This window comes from Oncorhynchus gorbuscha, linkage group LG11 (assembly GCF_021184085.1).
Source record: "Oncorhynchus gorbuscha isolate QuinsamMale2020 ecotype Even-year linkage group LG11, OgorEven_v1.0, whole genome shotgun sequence".
NCBI classification, from domain to species: Eukaryota; Metazoa; Chordata; class Actinopteri; order Salmoniformes; family Salmonidae; genus Oncorhynchus; species Oncorhynchus gorbuscha.
The window spans coordinates 21000104-21025887 of record NC_060183.1 but is presented as its reverse complement, the minus strand read 5'-3'; the positions used below and the strand labels follow the sequence as shown (position 1 = coordinate 21025887).

Here is a 25784-nt window from a genome sequence, read left to right as displayed (position 1 = left end):
AAGTGGATGTCATAAGGTGAACGCACCAATTTGTAAGTCGCTCTGGATAAGAGCGTCTGCTAAATGACTTAAATGTAAATGTAATGTAAATGTTGATGCCTGTGACTAAATATGTGTTTTATATCTATGAAATCAAATCAAATTTTATTTGTCACATACACATGGTTAGCAGATGTTAATGCAAGTGTAGCGAAATGCTTGTGCTTCTAGTTCCGACCATGCAGTAATATCTAACAAGTAATCTAACCTAACGATTTCACAACAACTACCTTATACACACAAGTGCAAAGTAATGAATAAGAACATGTACGTATAAATATTGACCAGTAATGGGAGTTTTTGAAGTGAATATCTCTTCAATGGATTCAAACACTTTTCCAGAACTATGCTTTCCTTTGAAATAGCACTGGCTGAAATGACCCAAAATGTCCTCAAATGACCCTTAACTTCGAGTAGACAAACTTAATTTATGCCAGAATCACCAGTTTCCATTTCTCTCTATGAAACAGCTCCATAAAAGTGTGAAAAAAATCGTAATCCCTGAGAGGTCGTACCCAGCATGCACTGGGCCAGATAAGCTGTAAATCATTCAATCAGTCTAAACAGGGACAGCAGAAGACTGCTTGGTGGTAAATTCATGGGGAGAGAGAAAATTGGAACAGCCAGAGATTATCCCTGTCTTGATTACTGGAAATCCCCAACAAGGTCACAGTCACTGATAACAGCCAGCCAGCACGTGTTGTGTTGTCTATTATACTGGATCCTTGGCGATAACACTGGCTGTGTCCTATTCCTTTTACCCCTAGGCATCTTTTGAAGGTTTGGAATGATGAAGTAATATGGTAACAATTCCACCGTGCGCTGTTTTTTAGAAATATGCCATTCCAATCCGTTCAGCTGTACATAAGTGTCTAGGGCAGTGGTGTGCAAACCTGTTGGGAATTCAACAGAGGGATGCATTTTGCTTGAGGCGTCACTACAGACCCGGGTTCGATCCCAGGCTGTGTCACAGCTGGCCGGGACTGGGAGTCCCATGAGGCGGCGCAGAATTTGCCCAGCGTTGTCCGAGTTAGGAGAGGGTTTTGCAGGCCGAAATGTCCTTGTCCCATCACGCTCTAGTGACTCCTGTGGCGTGGCGGGCCGCGCGCATGAATGCTGACACGTTCGCCAGGGGTACCGTGTTTCCTCTGACACATTGGTGCGGCCGGGTTAAGTGGGCATTGTGTCAAGAAGCAGTGCGGCTTGGCTGGGTCATGTTTCGGAGGACGCACGGCTCTCGACCTTCGCCTCTCCGGACTATGTATGGGAGTTGCAGCGATTGGACAAGACTGTAACTACCAATTGGATCCCACAAAATTAGGGAGAAAAAGGGGTAAAAAAAAATGTCTCGTGGGCTGGATTGAAGTGCCTGGTACATTGTCCCCCCTTGGTCTAGGGGATAGGCTCTAGAGGCTATTTGGTTTAAAGAGGTCTCTTAGGACCACCATGCTATGTTATATACGTACGTTCGTGAGGTTGCATTCTTCTCTTTATCTGTATTTTTAAGAATTGTCATTCAGTTCCTATCTACAAGCCATCAGACTGCTGAACAATTGAACTGGACTGACCACGTGCTCTGATTCTCCACACCTTAGCACACATGCACTGACTCATACACACACACACACACACACACACACACACACACACACACACACACACACACACACACACACACACACACACACACACACACACACACACACACACACACACACACACACACACACACACACACACACACACACACACACACACACACACACACACACACACACACACACACACACACACACATCATAACTGCTGCTACCAGATAGGGTTGGGCGGTATCCAGATTTTCATGTCGTCACACCGTTTCTCTCATTCCGGGATTTATGGTATTACCGGCTAAGTACACAAGTGGGCGCCAGAAAAACAATAAAACGGCCATTGTGCATCTATTACCAGAATGCTAACATAATTAGCACACAAAAATAGTGAATTTTCGTGGAGCCTGCTGCTACATATGCTAAAGAGTACAAAAGAACATAAACTAATTGCAAAGACAGGCTATGCAGCTCATAAAGTTATACATACAGTATATCGGTAGGAGCTACCGAATGCCATTTTTGGTGAGTTTGGACATTTTACAAGCGAATATGAAAATGTGCAAATGAACAAAGTTTTGAGGCATGTTTGTGTTGTGGAAATTACCACCAGGGACTCAAAGTCAAACTTAAGAGGTTCTGGAGAGGTTCCAACAAACCTAATGCACCATAGTACACGTCGGTCGGGAGCTCTTCCGGGGCAGTCCCGTTAGTTCTGTTATATACTGCTTACATAGACAAGTTATATTTGCATGCTTACTTACAAGCCCTTAACCAACAGTGTAGACTTTACCGTGAAATGCTTACTTACAAGCCCTTAACCAACAGTGTAGACTTTACCGTGAAATGCTTACTTACAAGCCCTTAACCAACAGTGTAGACTTTACCGTGAAATGCTGGTGTTCAACCTTCCCAAGTTCTCTCACGTCACCCCGCTCCTCCGCTCTCTCCACTGGCTTCCAGTTGAAGCTCGCATCCGCTACAAGACCATGGTGCTTGCCTACGGAGCTGTGAGGGGAACGGCACCTCAGTACCTCCAGGCTCTGATCAGGCCCTACACCCAAACAAGGGCACTGCGTTCATCCACCTCTGGCCTGCTCGCCTCCCTACCACTGAGGAAGTACAGCTCCCGCTCAGCCCAGTCAAAACTGTTCGCTGCTCTGGCCGCCCAATGGTGGAACAAACTCCCACACGACGCCAGGACAGCGGAGTCAATCACCACCTTCCGGAGACACCTGAAATCCCACCTCTTTAAGGAATACCTAGGATAGGATAAGTAATCCCTCTCACCCCCCCCCCTCCTTTAAGATTTAGATGCACTATTGTAAAGTGACTTTTCCACTGGATGCCATAAGGTGAATGCACCAATTTGTAAGTCGCTCTGGATAAGAGCGTCTGCTAAATGACTTAAATGTAAATGTGTAAATGTAAAAATTTACATTATTCATGGAACATAATGAATCCATAATTAACATTTGGCTCCTGCATGTGACTGGCACCGTCTCCTATCTTAACTTATAGAACATATTCTTGGCGTTCTGCCAAAAAGTCTGAGGAGGGGGCCATGACAGTCTCTCTGTCATATCTCTACCCAGCACCTACAGGAACCAACGATTGTATGAGACAAGATGTACAATTCAAGGCTTTCTCTTCAGACAACAAAACTTCCGTCAGTTTTTAAAATATTTTAACCCCTTTTTCTCCCAAATGTTTGATCTTGTCTCATTGCTGTAACTTCCCAACGGGCTCAGGAAGTGAAGGTCAAGTCATGCGTTCTCCGAAACATGACCCGCTTCTTAACACCCGCTAGCTTAACCCGGAAGCCAGCCGCACCAATGTGTCGGAGGAAATACCGTTCACCTGACAACCGAGATCAGCCTGCAGGCACCCGGCCTGCCACATGGAGTCACTAGAGCGCGATGAGCCAAGTAAAGCACCCCCGGCCAAACCCTCCCTTAACCCGGACGACGCTGGGCCAATTGTGCGCATGGGAATCCCAATCATGGCCGGTTGTGATACATCCCGGGATCGAACGTAGGTCTGTAGTGACCCCTCTAGCACTGCGATGCAGTGCCTTATAGACCTCTGCGCCACTCGGGAGGCCCCACACTTGCTTGTATGAAGGAAGAACAGTACTGGCTTTGGAGCAGCATGTATCCACTGTGTCTGTGTGGAGACTGGAGTCGCTAGGGCAACGGGCCTGCCTGCTCTGCTCGGAGGAGACACGGCAGAAAGCTAACACAATAAGATGTCCCGCCACCTTATTCATTCAGCCACTTACTTTTTTTGTAAATGCAGATTTAAAATGCTTCTTATTGTCATCTCTGCTAGAGGGACACATTTTTTTGTGGTTCAGTTGCGCTTCTCCACTCAGAATGGCTGATTGTGAATTCTTATTTATCTGCAGACAGTGTTATGACTGATGTGTATCTAATTTTCTCTGGTAAAATGCAAGATGAACTTTAAGCAAAACATTTGAAATATGATAGGCATGCGTTGTTCTTTCAAAAAGACCTTGCTTTTCCATCGTAAGCTCATTTACTCGTGTGGCTGCAGGCAGAAAATAGCTTTGCACTTCTGTTGTCATCCGATGAAATTGAAGCGATTTTCTGCCGAATGTGTTGCACTGATGCATTATCTGTGAAGGAGAACTATTGTTGCGCGTCCCTGATCACTCTATTGAAGCAGAAAAACACAGACCTTTCTCGGGGCCACCCATAAGTAAAAATGTATGCATGTATGGATGGCTAAGTCGCTTTGGATAAAAGCGACTTCTAAATGACATATATTAATAAACGCGACCCCTGTCAATAGGACTCACCTGCTCCCATTTCCTCCCGTTGTGCTATTTACAAACAAGCACGTGACTGGCTCACCTGTTCAGGGGAACTACGGTAATCTTCATAATGTGACAGGCGAAATGAAGAACTTGATCTGATTGATCTCGTAACGTATTGCGCAAGGTGACTGCAGCTGCTTAAAAAGTAGCTGCAGATATTAAAATGTATAGAACGACTTCAAGGAATTTGTTTCAACGGTATTGACGGTAATTGAAGAAACATCCCGTGGCTATTTTCAAATACCCTAGTATACGGTATATATCAAATCAATTCATATTTCAAATCTATTTTATTTTATGTAGCCCTTCGTACATCAGCTGATATCTCAAAGTGCTGTACAGAAACCCAGCCTAAAACCCCAAACAGCAAGCAATGCAGGTGTAGAAGCACGGTGGCTAGGAAAAACTCCCTAGAAAGGCCAAAACCTAGGAAGAAACCTAGAGAGGAACCAGGCTATGTGGGGTGGCCAGTCCTCTTCTGGCTGTGCCGGGTGGAGATTATAACAGAACATGGCCAAGATGTTAAAATGTTCATAAATAACCAGCATGGTCGAATAATAATAAGGCAGAACAGTTGAAACTGGAGCAGCAGCACGGCCAGGTGGACTGGGGACAGCAAGGAGTCATCATGTCAGGTAGTCCTGGGGCATATATATATATATATACGGTATACCACCCAAGGCTACTACCAGACTCTTGCTCTGCTCAATTTAGTCACTTGCCCCCATCCCCATTTCCCAAAACACGTGTAAATATTTGGACTATAAATTGTTCCTGTATTGTGCTTATGCTGAAATGTATTAATCTATTATACTGCCATTTATTTTATGTTCGTATTCAAATTTTCTTATTTCTTATTGTTGTATTGTCGAGAAGGAACCTGCAAGTAAGCATTTCATTGGTCAATGTATACCATGGGTATCCTGTACATACGACCAATACAACTTTAAACTAAACTTGAGTGAAAAAATTGCTCCCCACCCTAGTTAACCACTGACAAAGAACCATAAAAGACCCACCCAAACAAGATAGGGGCCAGCAGTTATATGCTTTGCTTCGGCTTGTAATTCACTTCTGAGGGGTGTGTGCGCATGGGCTGGCATTGGAATCTTTATACGAACGGTAGGGACAGACAGTCATAGTGAAGTAGACATTACAGTGGCTCAACAAGCTCCAAGCCCAAGGTAGCTCTTGAGATTGATTGTTTGTGGTCTAGCTTGTGGTGTAGCTCAAAGGATATCGCTTCTCCGCTTTTTGTACTGTGTAAGGAGGCCCAGTCCCAATCAACTACCTCAGGCACAAGTCACTGGAAACTGGGAAATGCGGTGTAAAAAGAAGAGGGCAGGAGAGGTCAAGGAAAATGGAGTGAAAACGACAGTCCCAAAATGTCGGCCACACCTTAATCTTGAGTCCAAAATACACACACTTTCCCTATCCAACCTTTCCCTCTCTCTGGTCTCTCTCTGGTCTCTCCCGCTCTCTCTCTGGTCTCTCCCGCTCTCTATCTGGTCTCTCCCGCTCTCTATCTGGTCTCTCCCGCTCTCTATCTGGTCTCTCCCGCTCTCTATCTGGTCTCTCCCGTTCTCTCTCTGGTCTCTCCCGCTCTCTATCTGGTCTCTCCCGTTCTCTCTCTGGTCTCTCCCGCTCTCTATCTGGTCTCTCTCTGGTCTCCCGTTCTCTCTCTGGTCTCTCCCGCTCTCTCTCTGGTCTCTCCCGCTCTCTCTGGTCTCTCTGGCTGGTCTCTGGTCTCTCTGGCTGGTCTCTCTCTCTCTGGTCTCTGCCTGTCTCCCTCTCTCTCTGGTCGTCTCTCTCCCTGGTCTCTGCCTGTCTCACTGCCTGTCTCTCTCCCTGGTCTCTCTCCCTAGTCTCTCTCCCTAGTCTCTCTCTCTCTCATTTGACATTTTAGTAATTTAGCAGATGCTCTTATCCAGAGTGCAGTCAACTCAAAAAGTGAACCAAACTTTCCTCATTGAAAAGCATTGAAGATAATTGGAATGTTAGTGTACTTCCTGAATTGAATTGGAATTCAAAACAAATCAACATGTATTTGTCACATGTGCCGAGTACGACAGGTGTAGGTAGACCTTACAGTGAAATGCTTACTTACAAGCCCTTAACCAGCAATGCTGTTTTAAGAAAATACCCCCCAATATAGTAAGAGGTAAGAATAACAAATAATTAAAGAACAGCAGTAAATAACAATAGTGGGGCTATATACAGGGGCTACTGGTACAGAGTCAATGTGCGGGGGCACCGGTGCTGAGGTAATATGTACATGTAATTGCCCTCAATCCTGGTAAGCTCATACATTTTTGTACTTTTTTTGTACTCTCTCGCTGTCTACCTCTCATCCTCCCTCTCCCTCTTTCTGCTCTGGGCCCAGCTGTGAGTTGAAGAGTGTCTGACTGGCATGACCCACAGCATTCATGTCCTTCCAGCAGTACCCCTCCCTTGAGCTGCCGGGAAACCGGAGGAGAAGGGAGAGAAGGAGGGAGGGAGAGAGGGGAGGAGCGCTGAGACATGCTGACATCAACACCCTCACGCTCTGACGCTAGAGTTGCCATAGTACCCTCCCACCCACCTCCAGTTTTTCTAAAGACCCTAGCCGGGATCTAGAACGTCTCTCAACCTTCCCAGAAACAGCCACCCAACGTTTAGTCTAGACTCACACTCCAGTCCGTTTGTTTATCTTTGTAATAATCTCTCTGCGTTATTGAAATCCCCTGGAATGAGACTCACTGAGCCATCCAGTGGTGTCACACATACTCTCCCACAGATGTGTCTCTCATCATAATACGCGCACAATTGATTCTGTTTTTGGACAGATGCCCTCTGATCCTGAAGAGATGAGGATGGAATAGGACATGAATCATAATGTCTATTTATTAAAACCCCAGAGGTCCGGAAAACACCAGGACACTGTCTGTATTGTTGAAACGGCCTGACGGACTGTTTGGGTGGAACGGTAATATAGCGCAAACAGATTGTTTCCTTGTCTGCCATTGTGTTTCTTCTCTACCATATATGACGTTACTGAGTGTGGATGGAAACCAAACCACAATGGCAAAATCACACTCCCTAGTGATGTTCTCGATTTTGGACTTCTACTTCCCCACGTCCCGTCTGAAACCTGTTAGGTCTACAGTAGCCTATATTGTGTTACGTAGATTCGCATTCAGCAATTTTTCTTTTTGTTGCTGTCAACTCCTAACCAGCAGAGATCACAGCCATAGATGGAACACTCCCAACTGGTAGTTCATTGTTTACATTCCCCCAGATCACATTGTACACGTGCACTTTAAGTGGGCAGCTCACTGTGTTGGCCCAGGGTATGTAGTGGAAAGGAGGCCTATCTGTGCTTCTCATACAAAGACCCCCAATTGACGTGTGAACAATGGAGCGGGCAGTGCACACAGCAGCATTCTGCCCTGTAGGATGGCACAATGGCTCCTTCTCTAGTGCCAGGGGAGGTGCCACCAGCCAACCTGCCAGGCTTAGCAGCCTGCCCACCACTTCCATAGGCCCTCGGGCATGGGCAACCATGCCAGCCTGGGCACACGATGCCAACCTGGGCACACGAACACGGCGTCTCTGTGTCAGCCATGCCCAGTGGCGCGTGGCATGACGACATGAGAGGGCTCACAGATGGCTGGCTGCAGGAGAATGAGCCGGTCACCACCTGTGTTGACCTGTCAGAGAATTAGCCGTGGTTGTTTGAGTAGTGTACTGTAGTGTACTTTAATTAAGCTCTCGGTCTCTTTTCATTTGTTCTCTCAGTTCTCATTTAATATCTAAAGCCATCTTTCTCTTCTGTTTGTCTGTCTGGGTGTTTCAGCTGAAACACTGGTTCGATTACAGTCAGCTCTGTGTGTGTTTTGGCCAGTTCTTCAACAACCCCATTGTGTGTGTGTTGTGGCTTACCTCAATTGCTCTGTCAATGTTTGTATGTTGCTCCGTTCAGTGTTCATCATTTAAGCATGTCCAATGCACAACACACCATGACTATCAATAGGCCTATATCTAACAACACAAGATTGCTTGCTTTATCTGAATAAAACCCCATTCGGGTTTTCGATCAGAAGACCGAGCTGACCTCAATTACGAGATGGCTAAAGGTTGCAGACCATGTTTTTCTCCATTAGGAGGGACAAAGGTTGTGGACCGTTGCTGAATCTTTTAACCATACCACAAGGTTATACTCTCAGACTATCGATACCGACAGAATGAGAAAAAGTCTTTGAAATGAATTACTAGTCTGCAGCTAGAAATTCTGTATCATTGAACGCGAAGAACGACAACCGCCGAAACATCCATTCTATCACTCTGAACAGTCCCCTCTAACCACAACCGGGAGAGAGACGGACAAATCTACAAAAGACACAAACTTTTCACCAGCGATCAAGACGACACACTGAGCGTAAATATATATATTGATTGCAATTGTTCCCGAATGAGTGAGCGTTCATGTGTAAAGGATTAGCATTTCAGTTGTTATAATTATAACTCTGTAGTGACTTCTTAGTCGACCCCCACTTCCCCTTTTGTCTAACAAGCCGACATGCTGGTTTAGCCCACTAGGGTACATCCTCCTATCATTACATTTACCTTTGTTTGTTTGTTTATGCATTTCTGTGAATTACTTAGTAATAAATAAATGATTTAATTGATGTATGGATGACTCATAGTGAAGACTGGGTTCGTGCAGATAACCAACAATTTACGATGTTTTGAATGAGACTAACGTGTGTATGGATGACTTAGTAATCCAAGACTTTCTTAGTAACTTACCTGAATATATCACATAAGTACATCAATACAGAGGTACACAGTCTGGAAAAGCAGTGATCCTGAAGCTGTATTCCACTGTCTGTTAGTGTAGGCCTCTGGAACCCAGGGCTGCCAGGAGGAACCCAGGGCTGCCAGGAGGAACCCAGAGCTGCCAGGAAGAACCCAGAGGCCAGAGCAGAGGTAGGCTTGGCCCAGGGTGCAGCTGAGAAGAAAGGCTCTATTCTTATGAGTAGGGGGAAAAGACCCTGGTCCAGCAGAGGAAGGAAGTGAGACAGGCAGGCAGGCTGCCGGAGGGCAGAGAAAGAGAGAGCGAGAGAGAGAGAGTGAGAAGGCCAAGATCAGCTCCTCTCTCTGCATTCTACACAGCTGTAGTTTCAGTGTCTTCAACTCCATAATGTGTGTAGCCATTGGAGTTGGACCTACCAAGACCATGTTCCTGGTAGCATCCATGCCTGCATACATGCATCCCTCTAGGCTGCAGATCAGTATAGACAGCTATCATTGTTGTGTTGAAAGGAGGGTTGAGATATAGAGAGGGATGCTTCATTCTATAGTGATGGAGGACCTCTTTGTTTAGATAGGACGGCAGGTAGCCAAGCGGTTAGAGCAGGGGTGGGTAAACTTTTTGGGCTCAAGGGCCACATCGGGATTTTGAAATCCAACGGAGGGCCGCATTTTTGGGGGGACCAATTGTTTAATAAAATCAATTGGCGGGGGCCCTGCGGAGTGGCACAGCTGTCTTGTCCCATCGCGCTCTAGCGACCTCTGTGGCAGGCCGGGCGCATGCATGCTGACACTGTCACCAGGTGTACGGTATTTCCTCCGACACGTTGGTGCGGCTGGCTTCCGGGTTAGGCGGGCATTGTGTCAAGAAGCAGTGCGGCTTGGCTAGGTCGTGTTTCGTGGGACGCACGGCTCTCGACCTTCGCCTCTCCCCCGAGTCCGTACGGGAGTTGCAGCGATGGGACAAGACTGTAAATACGGATTGAAGTGGCCGGCGGACTGTACTTTGCACCCCCCCTATTGAGTTAGAGCATTCGGCCAGCAACCAAAAGGGCAGACAAGGTGAAACATCTGACGTGCCCTTGAACATGGCTGACCCTGTAAAACAACACATTTCACTGCACCTATATGGTGTATGTGACAATAAAACATTTTTTTTATAGTCTTACATAGAGAGCTGGACACTAATGTAATGTTTCTCAGCGCTAGATGCTGTTACCTCTGCACGGAGTCAGTGGATTACTGTCGATGTTGGGATGATAAGGTTGGTGATAGAACATCATAAAGGCTAATCAAGCGTTATGATGAGAGGGAGAGCAGATTGCTTGGTTGTCCAAACATGACCTCGTATAGTCTTGAGCTTTTTTGTTGTTGTCACGCCTTGGTCATTGTATCTTGTGTTTTTGTTATATGTTTGGGTAGGCCAGGGTGTGACATGGGTTTATATGTTGTTATTTCGTATTGGGTTTGTATTAATTGGGAGTGTGTATTATTAGGGGTGTGTCTAGTTAGGCTTGGCTGCCTGAGGCGATTCCTAATTGGAGTCAGCTGATTCTAGTTGTCTCGGATTGGGAACCGTATTTAGGTAGCCTGAGTGCGCGTTGTATTTCGTGGGTGATTGTACCTGTCTTAGTGTTAGTCACCAGATAGGCTGTATTAGTTTCATTCGTTTGTTGTTTTCTTCTTCCGTTATTTCATGTACCGTATTATCTTCATTAAAAGTCATGAGTAACCTACACGCTGCATTTCGGTCTGACTTTCTTCTAACAGCAGACGAACAACATTACAGTTGTTGTGCTAAAATGTTAGATTTGACTGGAATACCTGTACTTCTGACCAGCATTTGTGGATATGTTTTATCCACAAATGTTTTAAATATATGCCTTTTTGAAAATGTATACATTCTACTCCAAAAACGTTCCTTTTCCTCTAATAATCTTATGAATCAGCAGTGTAGCATCACACGTTCAAATCAAATGTTTATTTGTCACATGCACCGAATACCACAGGGCAGACCTTACAGTGAAATGCTTACTTACAAGCCCTTAACCAACAATGCAGTTAAAAAAAATTAAAAACTTTTTTTTAAATAAAAAAATTAACAACTAATTAAAGAGCAGCAGTAAAATAACAATAGCGAGGCTATATACTGGGGGGGGTACCGGTACGTTGTCAGGTGACATGAGGAGGAGTTGACCATGCTCGTTGTCTCATGTGGCTGCAGGTTTGAGAAGGGTCGTATCTACACATACATCGGCGAGGTGGTGGTGTCGGTTAACCCTTACCGTGCCATGAACATCTACGGTCGAGACACCATCGAGCAGTACAAGGGCCGGGAGCTGTACGAGCGACCGCCACATCTCTTCGCCATTGCAGACGCAGCCTACAAAGCCATGAAGAGGAGGAACAAGGACACCTGTATTGTCATCTCAGGTAACGGGGGAAGCCCCCAGAAATGGCCAACCAAATCAGTTTTGATTGATGAATTCTTATCTAGTCTAGTGAATTAATTGCAGCATAGAAATACCCAAAATTATAGGATATTATAAGAGCTCATAAATGCTTATAAGAAGTAATACACGTACATAACACTGGTTCAGGTCAAATTGCGTCTTCCTCGATGCCAACTTTAGTTTTCGTTTGAAAACGTACCTTTTTAAAGTGTAAAATATTTTCTCAAAATATTGAAGTCATGTCTGACTTTTGCTCTAAAGTTTTCTGTCTGGAGTAATGTGAGTTTTTCATTTCAGTGGAAAGCCTTTTGGGGAACTCAATATGACCCTATATAGTTGAAAATAGCAGGACCAATTCTTGACCTTATTTCTAAGAAAACATTGAAAGTGGCCACATGCTGTGACAGCGTGGTGAATCTATTTGGTTGACAGAGTGCCACTTAGTGGTGAAGAGAGGAATATTCTGTATCAAAAGGCATCAATCCCAAAACTCACCCTGAAGAAGCCTGTGTTAATATAGATGACATTTTAGATGCTCTCATTGGATGCCCTGGCACTTTCTAACACATTTTTGTGTTTCTTTATTTCATTGCAGGGGAGAGTGGCGCTGGGAAGACTGAAGCCAGCAAATATATAATGCAATACATTGCTGCTATCACAAACCCCGGGCAAAGAGCGGAGGTGGAAAGGTGAGACATTCTGCCATTCTTCTGTGAGAGGTTTCCATTTGAACATTCTCAGAATGTCCATACTAAATGACCTGGGAATGCAGAAGTAATCAGAAATGGTTTGCATTCCCAGGAGTACAGTATGATAAACGAAAGGCTGAGGTCGTTGTCACCATTTCAGCTGTGGTATGCACTGGGAGGGTTTCTGCTAGATGGAGCAGAAATGCCTCTCTATCGCCGTAGAGAATGTGATGATTTGGAACACAGTCTTGAGTAAAAGTGCGTTGCTTTCCATGCAAGATTAATATTGGTTGAAGGTAGGCTTGGGTGATATACCGTCACACCATATACGGTGTTATTTCTAAATGTTGAATATTGTATACAAAATACCGCCTCACGGAGGTGCATGCTACAGCACTGCTTATAACCAGGGTTGGGTAGGTTACTTTCTAAATGTAATCTGTTACAGTTACTAGTTACCTGTCCAAAATTGTAGTCAGTAATCTGTCACACTCCAGTTCAACTGAAGGTCATGAGGCATTTCTAAGTTATATTCCTCAAGAATCAATGGCTCTACAGTACCAGTCAAAAGTTTGGACACACCTACTCATTCCAGGTTTTTTCTTTATTTTCACTATTTTCTTTATACATTGTAGAATAATAGTGAAGAGATCAAAACTATGAAATTACACACATGGAATCATGTAGTAACCAAAAAAGTGTGAAACAAGTCAAGATATATTTTTGATTTTTGATTCTTCAAAGCAGCCACCCTTTGCCTTGATGACAGCTTTGAACACTCTTGACATTCTCTCAGCCAGCTTAACGAGGAATGCTTTTCCAACAGTTTTGAAGGAGTTCCCACATATGCTGAGCACTTGTTGACTGCTTTTCCTTCACTCTACGGTCCAACTCATCCCAAACTATCTCATTTGGGTTGAGGTCGGGTGATTGTGGAGGCCAGGTCATCTGATGCAGCACTCCATCACTCCTTAGTCAAATAGCTCTTACACAGCCTGGAGGTGTGTTTTGGGTCATTGTCCTGTTGAAAACAAATGATAGTCCCACTAAGCACAAACCAGATGGGATAGCGTATTGCTGCAGAATGCTGTGGTAGCCATGCTGGTTTAGTGTGCATTCTAAATAAATCACAGACAGTGTCACCAGCAAAGCACCATCACACCTCCTCCTCCATGCTTCACGGTGGGAACCACACATGCGGAGATCATCCATTCACCTACTCTGCGTCTCACAAAGACACGGCGGTTAGAACCTAAAATCCAAAATTTGGACTCATCAAACCAAAGGAGAGATTTTCACCGATCTAATGTCCATTGCTCATGTTTCTTGGCCCAAGCAAGTCTCTTATTCTTATTTGTGTCCTTTAATAGTGGTTTCTTTACAGCAATTCGACCATGAAGGCCTGATTCATGCAGTCTCCTCTGAACAGTTGATGTTGACGTGTCTGTTACTTGAACTCCATTTATTTGGGCTGCAATCTGAGGTGCTAATGAACTTATCCTCTGCAGCAGAGATAACTTTGGGTGTTCGTTTCGTGTGGCGGTCCTCATGAGAGCCAGTTTCATCACAGAGCTTGATGGTTTTTCAACTGTACTTAAAGAAACTTTCAAAGTTCTTGAAATGTTCTGTATTGACTGACCTTCATGTCTTAAAGTAATGATGGACTGTCATTTCTCTTTGCGTATTTGAGCTGTTCTTGCCATAATATGGACTTGGCCTTTTACCAAATAGGGCTACCTTCTGTATACCACCCCTACCTTGTCACAACACAACTGATTAGCTCAAATACATTAAGAAGGAAATAAATTCCACAAATGAACTATTGACAAAGCATACCTGTTAATTGACATGCATTCCAGGTGACTACCACATGAAGCTGGTTGAGAGAATGCCAAGAGTGTGCAAAGCTGTCATCAAAGTAAAGGGTGGCTACTTTGAAGTGTCTCAAATGTAAAATATATTTGGATTTGTTTAACACTTTTTTGGTTACTACATGATTCCATATGAGTTATTTCATAGTTTTGATGTCTTCACTATTATTCTACAATGAATAAAATAGTAAAAATAAAGAAAAACCCAGGAATGAGTAGGTGTGTCCAAACCTTTGACTTTTTTGATATTCTCAGAGGACCGTTATTAGCATGTTTTAACCACTCCTATATAAATGGTAGATTACCAGACACAATTGTTATTATTCATCCTAACATCATTACCCTCTAGCAACAGATGTGGGATACATACACACACTCATACACCCTTTCAGGTTATGTCGATATAGGACTTGTTTTACTGTGGATATAGATACTTTTGTACCTGTTTCCTCCAGAATCTTCACAAGGTCATTTCTACCACAAACAACCATAAGCTCGGATTCTCAAATCTTTCCATCCCTGAGCCCAATTCAAGAAAGGACTTGATTTACAAATTCATATACAGTTGCAGCTGTTTGAGAACGCATGCAAAATTGAGCTAATGCCGGCAAAAATGGGGAGATTTGATTAACCATTTTCAAGTCCTGGGTGATTGAGATCAGATACACCCCCTTCCCCTGAAACACACACACGCTGGTCCCCCGTTGTGACCATTTTCCCAAGCATCTCTGTTCCGTCAGACTTTGGGGCCACAATAATATGCCCCCTCTCTGATTGTCCGAGGGTGACCCCCTCCCAATGGGTTACCGCATCTAGTGTTTCCAGCACTGCCATGACCTGGGTGGGGGCACCCCACCGGAATCCCCACCGGCAAGGTACAAGGTCGTCAAGGTTCTCATTAGCAGCTTTGGAATTTCCTTGTGCAGTATGCTCTCCCTTTAGGGGGCTTTGGCTTTGTAGGACCAACCCTGCCAGGCAGGCTCAGAATCTTGAGGGGAAAGTGCTACTTTAGTAGTTCTCTTTAGTTTATGGGTCGCTCTGGTGGGTGTCTAGGGTATAGGATTGGGGAACGTTCAATTATGATAGGACAATAAATAAATAAACTAGATTTATATTTTAAAATGTATGTATATCCCATATCTACACAAAATTGAAAGCTCTCTCTCACACAACCCCTGCTCACAAACACACATGAGCTCTGGGATTTGCAACAGTTTTCCTTTTTCACTCACTTAACTCCACACTTTTCCAAACACAAAAACACACATCCCACCTTCCATCACAATACATCCTCACATACCCACATACTGTGCCTTCTATGTCCTCTGTTTGCTGTGTTTTAACTCTACCATGTTGATTGACTACTGTTGTGTTCCAGTTCCTTATATTTGAAGATGTAATTCTTTCACTAATGATCCTTTATTCAAATGCTGTCTTATCAATTTATAAAATACTATACATGGAAAGTCTAATAGTAATTATTTTTCCAACATTGCCTATCTAGAATGGTATAATGTTGTTGTAGTTTACTTCTTTAACAATTGTTGTATTTTATTACTTTTCTAAATATACAGTTGAAGTCGCAAGTTTTCATACACTTAGGTTGGAGTCATTACAACTTGTTTTTCAACCACTCCACACATTCCTTGTTAACAAACTATAGTTTTGGCAAATCGGTTAGGACATCTACTTTGTGCATGACACAATTACTTTTTCCAACAATTATTTACAGACATAATTTCAGTTAGAATTCACTGTATCACAATTCCAGTGGGTCAGAAGTTTACATACACTAAGTTTACTGTGCCTTTAAACAGCTTGGAAAATTGCATAAAATGATGCCATGGCTTTAGAAGCTAATTGACGTCATTTGAGCGTATTGGAGATGTACTTGTGGATGTATTTCAAGGCCTACCTTCAAAATTTAAAAAGAAATCAGCCAAGACCTCAGAAAAAATATTGTAGACCTCCACAAGTCTGGTTCATACTTGGGAGCAATTTGCAAACGCCTGAAAGTACCACGTTCATCTGTACAAACAATAGTACGCAAGTGTAAACACCATGGGACCACGCAGCCATCACATCACTCAGGAAGGAGATGCATTCTGTCTCCTAGAGATTAATGTACTTTGGTACTAAAAGGGCAAATTAATCCCAGAACAACAGCAAAGGACCTTGTGAAGATTCTGGAGGAAACAGGTACAAAAGTATCTATATCCACAGTAAAAACGAGGCCTATTTCGACATAACCTGAAAGGCCGTTCAGCAAGGAAAAAGCCACTTCTCCAAAACTGCCATAAAAAATCCAGACTATGGTTTGCAACTGCACATGGAGACAAAGATCTTACTTCTTGGAGAAATGTTCTCTGGTCTGATGAAACAAAATAGAACTGTTTTAATGACCATTGTTTGGAGGAAAAATGCTTGCAAGCTGAAGAACACCATCCCAACCATGAAGCGCAGGGGTGGCAGCATCATGTTATGGGGGTGCTTTGCTGCAGGAGGGACTGGTGGACTTCACAAAATAGATGGCATCATGTGGCTGGAAAATTATGTAGATATATTGAAGCAACATCTCAAGACATCAGTCAGGAACTTAAAGCTTGGTCGCAAATGGGTCTTCCAAATGGACAATGACCCCAAGCATAATTCCAGTTGTGGTCAGTAGTTGTGGCAAAATAGCTTAAGGACAACAAAGTCAAAGTATTGGAGTAGCCATCACAAAGGCATGACCTCAATCCTATTGAAAATGTGTGGGCAGAACTGAAAAAGCGTGTGCGAGCTTGAGGAATGGGCCAAGATTCCCCCAAGGTTTGTGGGAAGCTTAAATTTCGCCTGGCATAGAAAATGTGCTCTCTTGTCAGGACACTGTTGTTCAGATGAGCTAGCCAACACAATTACTTCAAACTTGTCACGATCGTCGTAAGGAGCGGACCAAAATGCAGCGTGGTGTGTGTTCATGATGATTTTTTAATTAAAGAAAGCACTGAACAACTGAATAGAAACTATACAAAAACAATAAACAAATAACGACCGTGAAGCTATCATAAGAACTGTGCTGACACAAGCAACTAACATAGACAATCACCCACCAACAAACAGTGAAACCCAGGCTACTTAAGTATGATTCTCAATCAGAGACAACTAATGACACCTGCCTCTGATTAAGAACCATACTAGGCCGAAACATAGAAATCCCAAAATCATAGAAAAACAAACATAGACTGCCCACCCCAACTCACGCCCTGACCATACTAAATAACAACAAAACAAAGGAAATAAAGGTCAGAACGTGACAAAACTGAAGCTGGAAAGACAGCTGCATAGCTGCATTTCGTTTAGTTTTACCTGTTTTCTGTTGACATTATTTGTATATATCCTTAAAAATTATGCCAGCTGACTCTTGATTTCGACTGGCTGATAAAGCTCCCTGCCTGTCTGTCGTGTCCCGACACATTCATTACTATGGGACAGCTGGAGATTGAATTTCAATATGGAAACAATGCTGCAAATGTCAGAGAGGTTTATGCAAATCTCCACTGCTAGTCTAAAAGAAATTGGAGATAATGTCTAGATGCTTTTATAATGGATATCAAGTTTATACATTGCCTGGCTGGGCTGATGAGTCAGTGGATTGCGCAGTGAGATGGAACAGAGTAAATAGGCATTTCAACCTCATAGCTTTTAGCTGGTGGTAACTTGTGGAGTAGACACCGGCTGGAATGCGGATTTAGCCAATCAGCATCCAGGATTAGACCCACCCGTTGTATAAATCCTTATAGGCCTTATCTTCTAAAGTACACATGCTGTATTATATCTCCTATCAGCAGTAGTGTAGTGCTATTAATGACATTATTTCCTGAAAGTTTGTACCGACAGATGTAGCGTATCAAATATCATTGTAGAACAGGCCTATGCATAAAATACATTATCCAATACATCCTCCAATTTGGGGTGGCAGGTAGCCATTGGGCCAGTAACCAAAAGGTTGCTAGATCAAATCCCTGAGCTGACAAGGTAAACATCTGTCATTCTGTCCCTGAACAAGGCAGTTAACCCCCTGTTCCTAGGCCATCATTGTAAAATAAGAATTTGTTATTAACTGACTTGCCTAGTTAATAAAGGTTACATTTTTTTTAAATGTACAAAATTGCAATGTCTGCCTATGCCCACACAAATGCAAAAAAATGTATACCCTCAAACATTCCTCATTTCAAAATCACTGTCCATCGTGAATTCTTTACATTTTTTCAGTTGAAAAATTCAAAACTGCATCTGCATGCTAATAATTTGATTGATCTTAATCAGTTTCATGGAAATATGCATTTTGAGCTAATTAGACCAGATGGTGTCAACAAACTATTAGCCTTTTCTTGTATTTTGTTTCAATAAAAGCATATTTGTTGAGATTTGGCGCATGATCATTTTTTGGGGACTCGTCCGCCTCAGCTAACCATCCTAAAATCTTGTTAGAAGTTAGGTGTTTTTGGTGTAACATTATAGGCCTACTATTCTATGCTATTCTATTTAGTTCTGTTTTGTAAAACTCAAATGAATCATTATGTGATCTTGCGAGACATTGATTTAGCTTTGATCTAACTTTACTAAACGAGCAACATTGTGAGAAGTGATAATCTTCTATTTGTAATAATAATACTAGGCCTAAGTGATGAGAAGGACTATTAGCCGTAGGCAACATATCTTGATGAGTGTTACTTTAAACGATTGGAGCACCCTTCCTGGTGATGAAAGGACAGCGTCAGGATCGCTCAATGATAAAGAAGTTGAACCAACTTAGCCATGCGGTCAGTTCAGGAATAATTTGCAGTATTGCCTAATAGACCTACGACCACGTGGTATAGCTATTTGTACACTACAGCCTAATGTAAACACAAATACATTTAGCTTGATATCATTGCACTGTTTGCGAGGAGAGCTTTAGTTGCGAGTAGGCATTTGATTGTATTTTGTAGCCTACTGTATCATAAATCAACTTTGATTTGATTAGCTTGAACACATGGTTACAATATTTTTTGTTTTTGTTTTTTTCTATATTTTTTCTTCTAAATGTAACCTTTTATTTATTTGGGCAAGTCAGTTAAGAACAAATTCTTATTTACAAAGACGGCCTACCCTAATATACCCTATTACAGAATAAAAGAAAACAGAGGTCAACTATCAATTCATATAATTGAATTGCATAGATTAAACAGGCTATCAAATCAATTGACCAAGTAGTGTACATAAATCATTACTACCTAGAATTGCAGGAAATTAATTTAAAAATAGCCATAAAATCAATCTTTTAGTGTAGTTTATTAACTCATCCTAAACTATAAACTAAATGTGCCTCCCGAGTGGTGCAGTGGTCACTACAGATCCTGGTTCGATCCCGGGCTGTGTTGCGACCGCGAGACCCATGAGGCGGCGCACAATTGGCCCAGCGATGTCCGGGTTAAGGGAGGGTTTGGCCAGCTGGGATGTCCTTGTCCCATCGCTCTCTAGCGACTCCTTGTGGTGGCCAGGCATATGCACTCTGACTTCGGTCACCAGCTGTACAGTGTTTCCTCCGACACAATGGTGCGGCTGGCTTCCGGGTTTAAGCGAGCAGTGTGTCAAGAAACAGTAAGGCTTGGCAGGGGACGCATGGCTCTCGACCGTCGCCTGTCCCGAGTCCGTACAGGAGTTGCAGTGATGGGACAAGACTGTAACTACCAATTGGATATCATGAAATTGGGGAGAATTTTTTTTATTTTTAAGAAACATATAATATCTGAAAATGTAGCTTCACGGCAGTGTGTTTTTTCAGTTTAGTTTGTAGCTAGCTACAGCTTGTTTGAACCGTTGTTAAAAACGATTACCTAAATGCATTATTGCGAAGCCTACAGTTCTTCATCGTCCTTGACAACACCAGAGAAGACAGGGAAGAAACTACCATTTATCTCTAGGCTGCTATACATATTGATTTGGTTTGTCTTTCTATCGTTTTTCATTGAATTTCAGTGGTAATTAAATATAATTTATTTAAAATGAATCTAAATTAATTTTACAGAATTTGTTTGACCAAAAGTGAGAGAGTATCACTCCATGCAGCACTACACCCCTGCCTATCAGGTCATTACTAGTTATTACCCCTGTTATAATTTCTACATTCCCCCAAGGATCAAAGCTCAGCTGTATAAATGCTTTATAACCCTCCTTATGACACACACATGATTGGCACACACCACTCGTAATAAAATCCCAGAAATAGGGCTGTTTATGGCCTTTTAGTGCTGAATATATTGCCCTTGACCCACTACATCTTCCCTGTAGCCATTTTAAAGGAGTAAAACTGTCATTTTGTGTTATTTTAAGACAGAGCGTACAAGTCACGTTTATAAGCCCACAACTCTCCCAGTTCTGCCCTGCCTGTAGGGAAATGCTACAGGCTGTATGGCGCTCCGACTAATGGGATAGCCAGAGTGGGTGGTATATGTGCGCTGCGGTGCTCGTGTTTGTATGGGCCATGGGAGGAGGTGTGCACCCCAGCACAGAGTATGTTGTGAGGAGCCTGTGGTCTGACCCAGCACTACACAGCATAAATACACAGCATAAATATCCAGGGCCAACGTAGTCTCTGTGCTAAATGGAGTTGTCGTATACAGCACATAAACATGTTGATATAAGACACTCCAACCATCTATAACCTTGTCCTAACACAGATGGGCCCCGTAAGGGACAGGCAACTGTAGGATCTGACCGAGTAATGACAGTTCTACCTAAATCGGTGTAAAATGGAGAACTTACAGGAATAGTGTAAGATTCTGGCCAGCGTACCTGTAGATTTCTAGTCGTTGTGCTAACGCATGTTAGCAATGGCTCGCGAAGCTGCCTTTAATTTAATTCATACTGCATGCGGAGAAATGGTATCCACGAGTTCATCTGACTCGGAGTAAGTAGAACAATGCCAGAATGTCGTACTATCCCTTTAAGTCTTAACTCTCGTGTATCTACCTCACACTACTATATTCATCCCCGTCGTCCTCCATAGGCCACCTTATTGTTTATCTCCGTGGGTTAGTATCAGTTGATAGGAGCCCGGCGAGCCGTTAGTATCACTGAGAACATGTGTTGCCTCTCTCTCCAGGGTGAAAAACATGCTGCTGAAATCCAACTGTGTACTAGAGGCCTTCGGCAACGCCAAGACCAACCGCAACGACAACTCCAGCCGCTTCGGCAAGTACATGGACATCAACTTCGACTTCAAGGGAGATCCCATCGGGGGCCACATCAACAACTACCTGCTGGAGAAGGTAGGGGGCGCTAGAAAATACATGTTTTATTCCCGATGAGATCACCTGTATAAATAAAGATCAAATATATTTCTCTCTGAATCAACTAAACTAAATCTGTTTCTCTTACAGTCCAGAGTCATCTTCCAGCAGGAGGGGGAGAGAAGCTTCCACTCTTTCTACCAGGTGTGTGTGAGCGTTTGCGTGTGTGTTACACGCCAGACTGATGCCACCATAAGCTGGTATACAGACCAGATGGGCCGTGGGTCTGTGACTGTGTTAATCATAAAGGCATAGCTGTTACAGCCCCGTGCTGTCAGTTGAAAATATATATCCATCTTCTCACCCCATTATCTCCACTAATAAACCTCCATCTTTCTCACTCCATAAACTCCCGATTCTCAAGGGACTTCACCCTCCATTGGTCCGGTCTCGCTATCTAGATTATTATTCTCCTTTGCTCCATTTTACTGGCGAGTTACATATGACTAATGGCAACATTCAAATTAAATAGGGGGCGGCAGGCAGCTTAGCTGTTAAAGGCATTGAGCCAGTAACCAAAAGGTCGCTGGTTCGAATCCATGAGCCGACTAGGTGAAAAATATGTCTGTGCCCATGAGCAAGGCAATTAACCCTAATTACTCCTGTAAAGTCGCTAAATGTAAGTGGTTTAGAATGTAAATACTGAACAGTCATTGGCATGTGTCAGTACTGACTCAGTCTCTATCTCTCTCATTCTCGATCCGCTCTCTTCAGATGGTTAAAGGAGGTCCTGAGTCTCTCTTGCGGTCCCTCCACGTCTCGAAGGACCCCACAGCCTTCAACTACATCAAAGTGGGAGGCCACATCAAGGTACTGTAGGTTACTACAGAACTATATCTAGTTTGAACTCTAATTTTGTAGAAAAGGTCACAAAAACAAGTTCTAGACAGAGAATGTCACTATCATGCTGTGTTTATTTGGTCACACTGTTTATTTTCCCAGGAATAAAGATACACAAGCCCAGCTATTAAAACATTGTTTAATTAAAGCAGGCATATCCGTTCTGCTGTCTCTGCACTTTAAGCTAAACGAGTAGGAACAAAACAATATTTTATAGCAACAAACAACGTGACATCATGGAACAGAACAGAGCTAGGGCCCACACTGCTGAAGTGGTTTGTACATGGTCCCATTTTCATAGGAATCGTCCCGACTGACACTCAGTGTTCTGTCTTGAAGACATTTGTGGTCATCTAGTGATTCCTACTGTATGACTTTGGCTGCTGGGAGGGGAAACATGTAAGGAATGAACTCGTCCTTGCCAAAGTGAGGAAGTGGTGTACTTGGCCAGTGTTACAGATGGACCCAAAGTAGATGCCATGTAAATATCTTGACTAAATTCACGACACTAGCTGGAAGTTTTCCTTCAAAACTGACCAAATGTAACGTGATTTGTGTGAAATGAGGGGACAAATACTTTCCAATTGTTCTACTCCTCCATCTCCCTCCTTTCTCTCTCCCTGTCACAGTCGTCCATCGACGATGGTGGCGATTTCAAAGCAGTGGCAGACGCCATGAAGGTGATCGGCTTCACAGCAGATGAGCTCCAGACGGTTTACAAGGTCCTGGCCACTATCCTGCACCTGGTAATACCCCATACTAACTCCTAACCCTATTGGCCTGCCAGCAGGGTTAGCATAGGTTCAAATGGAACAGGGTTAAATGTGCAGTCCCGTGTGAAAACCTACCCACCCCTTGTACAGTCTTCACATTTTGCTGCTTTAAAATGTAATCTAAAAATGGACTGACTACATTAGATTGTTATTGATCTATACAACCTACTCCACATTCTAAAAATATATGACAGATTTTGAAGAAATACAAAATGAGGATTGCGTATGTCTCCACAACCAAGAGTTACTGCCTGGTGGAAGCAGGTAATACATTACACACATTACAGCTGTGAATCATTTTCAATAAGATTCTACCAACCTTGCACAACATGCTGTATATGCATTGTTTTTGTCAAATTTGCTCAAGCTCAGAACATTTGGTTGGGAATCGTTGATGGACAGCAATATTCAAACCTTGTCTCAGATGTATTAAGTCATGAGAGGCCATTCTGACTGGACTATTTGCAAACAGGTTGTTAAATAATACTGCAAGATAACTCCGCAACGACACAATTTTTGGCCTAAATTAAAAACTACAGATTTGGGTAAAATCTAATACAACACAACGCAGAAGTGAAACCCTCTGTATTGTGGTGGCAGCATCATGTTATGGGTATACTTGTCATCGGCAGGGACTGGGGAGTTTGTTAGTTAAAGGAAAACCTAACCCTGGGATGTAGTTTTATTTTGCAGCGAGACAATTACACACATTTTTATCTAAAGACACACCAGAATGGCTTTCCAAGAGGTGTTAAGTGTTCCTGTGTGGTCTAGCCTCATTCCTGACCTAAATTTGCATGAAAATCAGAGACGAGGTTTGAATATTGCTGTCCATCAATGATTCTCAACCAAATTTCATGAGCATTACTGAGAAATTTGAAGAAAAACATATGTTGCCCTAAGAGTTGAGCAACGTTGGTAGAATATTATTTGAAAATCATTCACAGCTGTAATGGCTGCCGAAGGAGCGTCCACCAAGTGTTGTTTATGTGTTCATTTGGAAAATGTTCTAAATGTCTTTCACCTTGTGAACGTCGAGTAGGTTGTGTAGATCTGTAGGAAAATAAATGAATGTTATCCTTTTTCGATGTATTTTTAAGGCAGCAAAATGTGACGACTGTGTAAAGGGTTTGTAGACTTTCACTAGGCACTGTATACTCAGCAATATGTCGTTGTCATTTGAATGAAAACTGTCCAGCCCTTTGTTTGTGCTATTCTCCTCCCCTTTTCTCCAATGCTATTACTCCACATAGTCTCTTTTTAGTTTACAGTTTTCTTCCTGTATTTACCTCCATGTGACCTCTCCCAGGGCAACCTGACGTTTGGTGTGGATGGTGACACAACACTGATTGAGAACTCCAAGGTGGTGGCGGTGATCGGGGACCTGCTGGCCACTAAGGAGGAGAATGTTGAGAAGGCCCTGCTCTACCGCACTGTGGCCACCGGCCGTGACGTCATTGACAAGCAGCACACAGCCCAGGAGGCCAGCTATGGCCGGGACGCCTTGGCTAAGGTAGCTAATGCCAGTACGCTATATTAACCGATGCACAGTTAACTGTCAACATGCTGACTCTTCGCTAAGGTAGCTATCTAGCACGCTACACTACATTAGCCGCTTCGTTAACAGCAGCTATTGCCAACTCTCAACGATAATGCCAACTCTCAATGATAATGCCAACTCTCAAAAAGGGTTTGTGAAATGGGCCCAATGTTGATTTAGACGTGGTAGGGCTACCCATTTTTTAAGTAACCAGTGTAACATCTTATGAATGCTTCTGTGTAAAAGAGGAGCCAATGTAGATAGGCTGACTATGGATGCATTTCACTCTGCTTTCTGTCAATTGATTTTGGTCTACTGTTGTCTGCCTTGGTGTTGGGCCTTGTGACCAACAGGCTATGTACGAAAGAATGTTCTGTTGGATCGTGGGAAGGATCAATGATGTCATCGAAGTAAAAAACTATGATGCCAAAGTCCACGGGAAGAACACGGTCATCGGCGTGCTGGACATCTACGGCTTTGAGATCTTTCAGAACAACAGGTTATGAGCCGTGTCCGCTAGAAATATGTCAACAGAGAATGTACTTCAGCATAGAACGTCTACTTGAGTTGGTCTCTTTTCTTATACATCAATATGAAATGTACTGGATTTATACAGATTTAGTGTCAATCTCTCTGTCATGACACTTAATTTATTTGTATGTAACACAGCGTAAAACATGTATGGTCTAGTTCAATTTAAACCAGGGTCACAGTCATTCACTCACCCTCTCCTTGTCTGTCTGTCTGTCTGTCTGTCTGTCAGCTTTGAACAGTTCTGTATTAACTACTGTAATGAGAAGCTGCAGCAGCTCTTCATTCAGCTGGTGCTGAGGCAGGAACAGGAAGAGTACCAGCGCGAGGGAATCCCCTGGAAACATGTAAGGTCGCATCTTGGTTCCACACCACTCATGTCTTGTATTTTCTACGGCAGCATTGTCACTTTGCCTCAAGTCATTCTCCTTCCCATTGAATATGACTACTAAGAGCGCCTTCCTCCCTGTACTGGTTTTAGTTGTAATGATATACTCATCCCCTGTTTTCTCT

The 25784-nt window shown here is 43.2% G+C and overlaps 1 protein-coding gene across 1 annotated transcript in view; it reads left to right on the top strand.

The window, feature by feature from the left end:
- The window catches only part of LOC124048254 (unconventional myosin-Id-like), a 134322-nt gene that overhangs the window by 22661 nt on the left and 85877 nt on the right, over positions 1-25784 (top strand). The window contains exons 2-10 of the mRNA XM_046368855.1: positions 11483-11691; positions 12307-12400; positions 21401-21566; positions 21678-21731; positions 22302-22397; positions 23057-23173; positions 24510-24713; positions 25094-25239; positions 25504-25618. Coding sequence (XP_046224811.1) covers positions 11483-11691; positions 12307-12400; positions 21401-21566; positions 21678-21731; positions 22302-22397; positions 23057-23173; positions 24510-24713; positions 25094-25239; positions 25504-25618 — 1201 coding nt within the window. The remainder of the gene's footprint in view (positions 1-11482; positions 11692-12306; positions 12401-21400; positions 21567-21677; positions 21732-22301; positions 22398-23056; positions 23174-24509; positions 24714-25093; positions 25240-25503; positions 25619-25784) is intronic.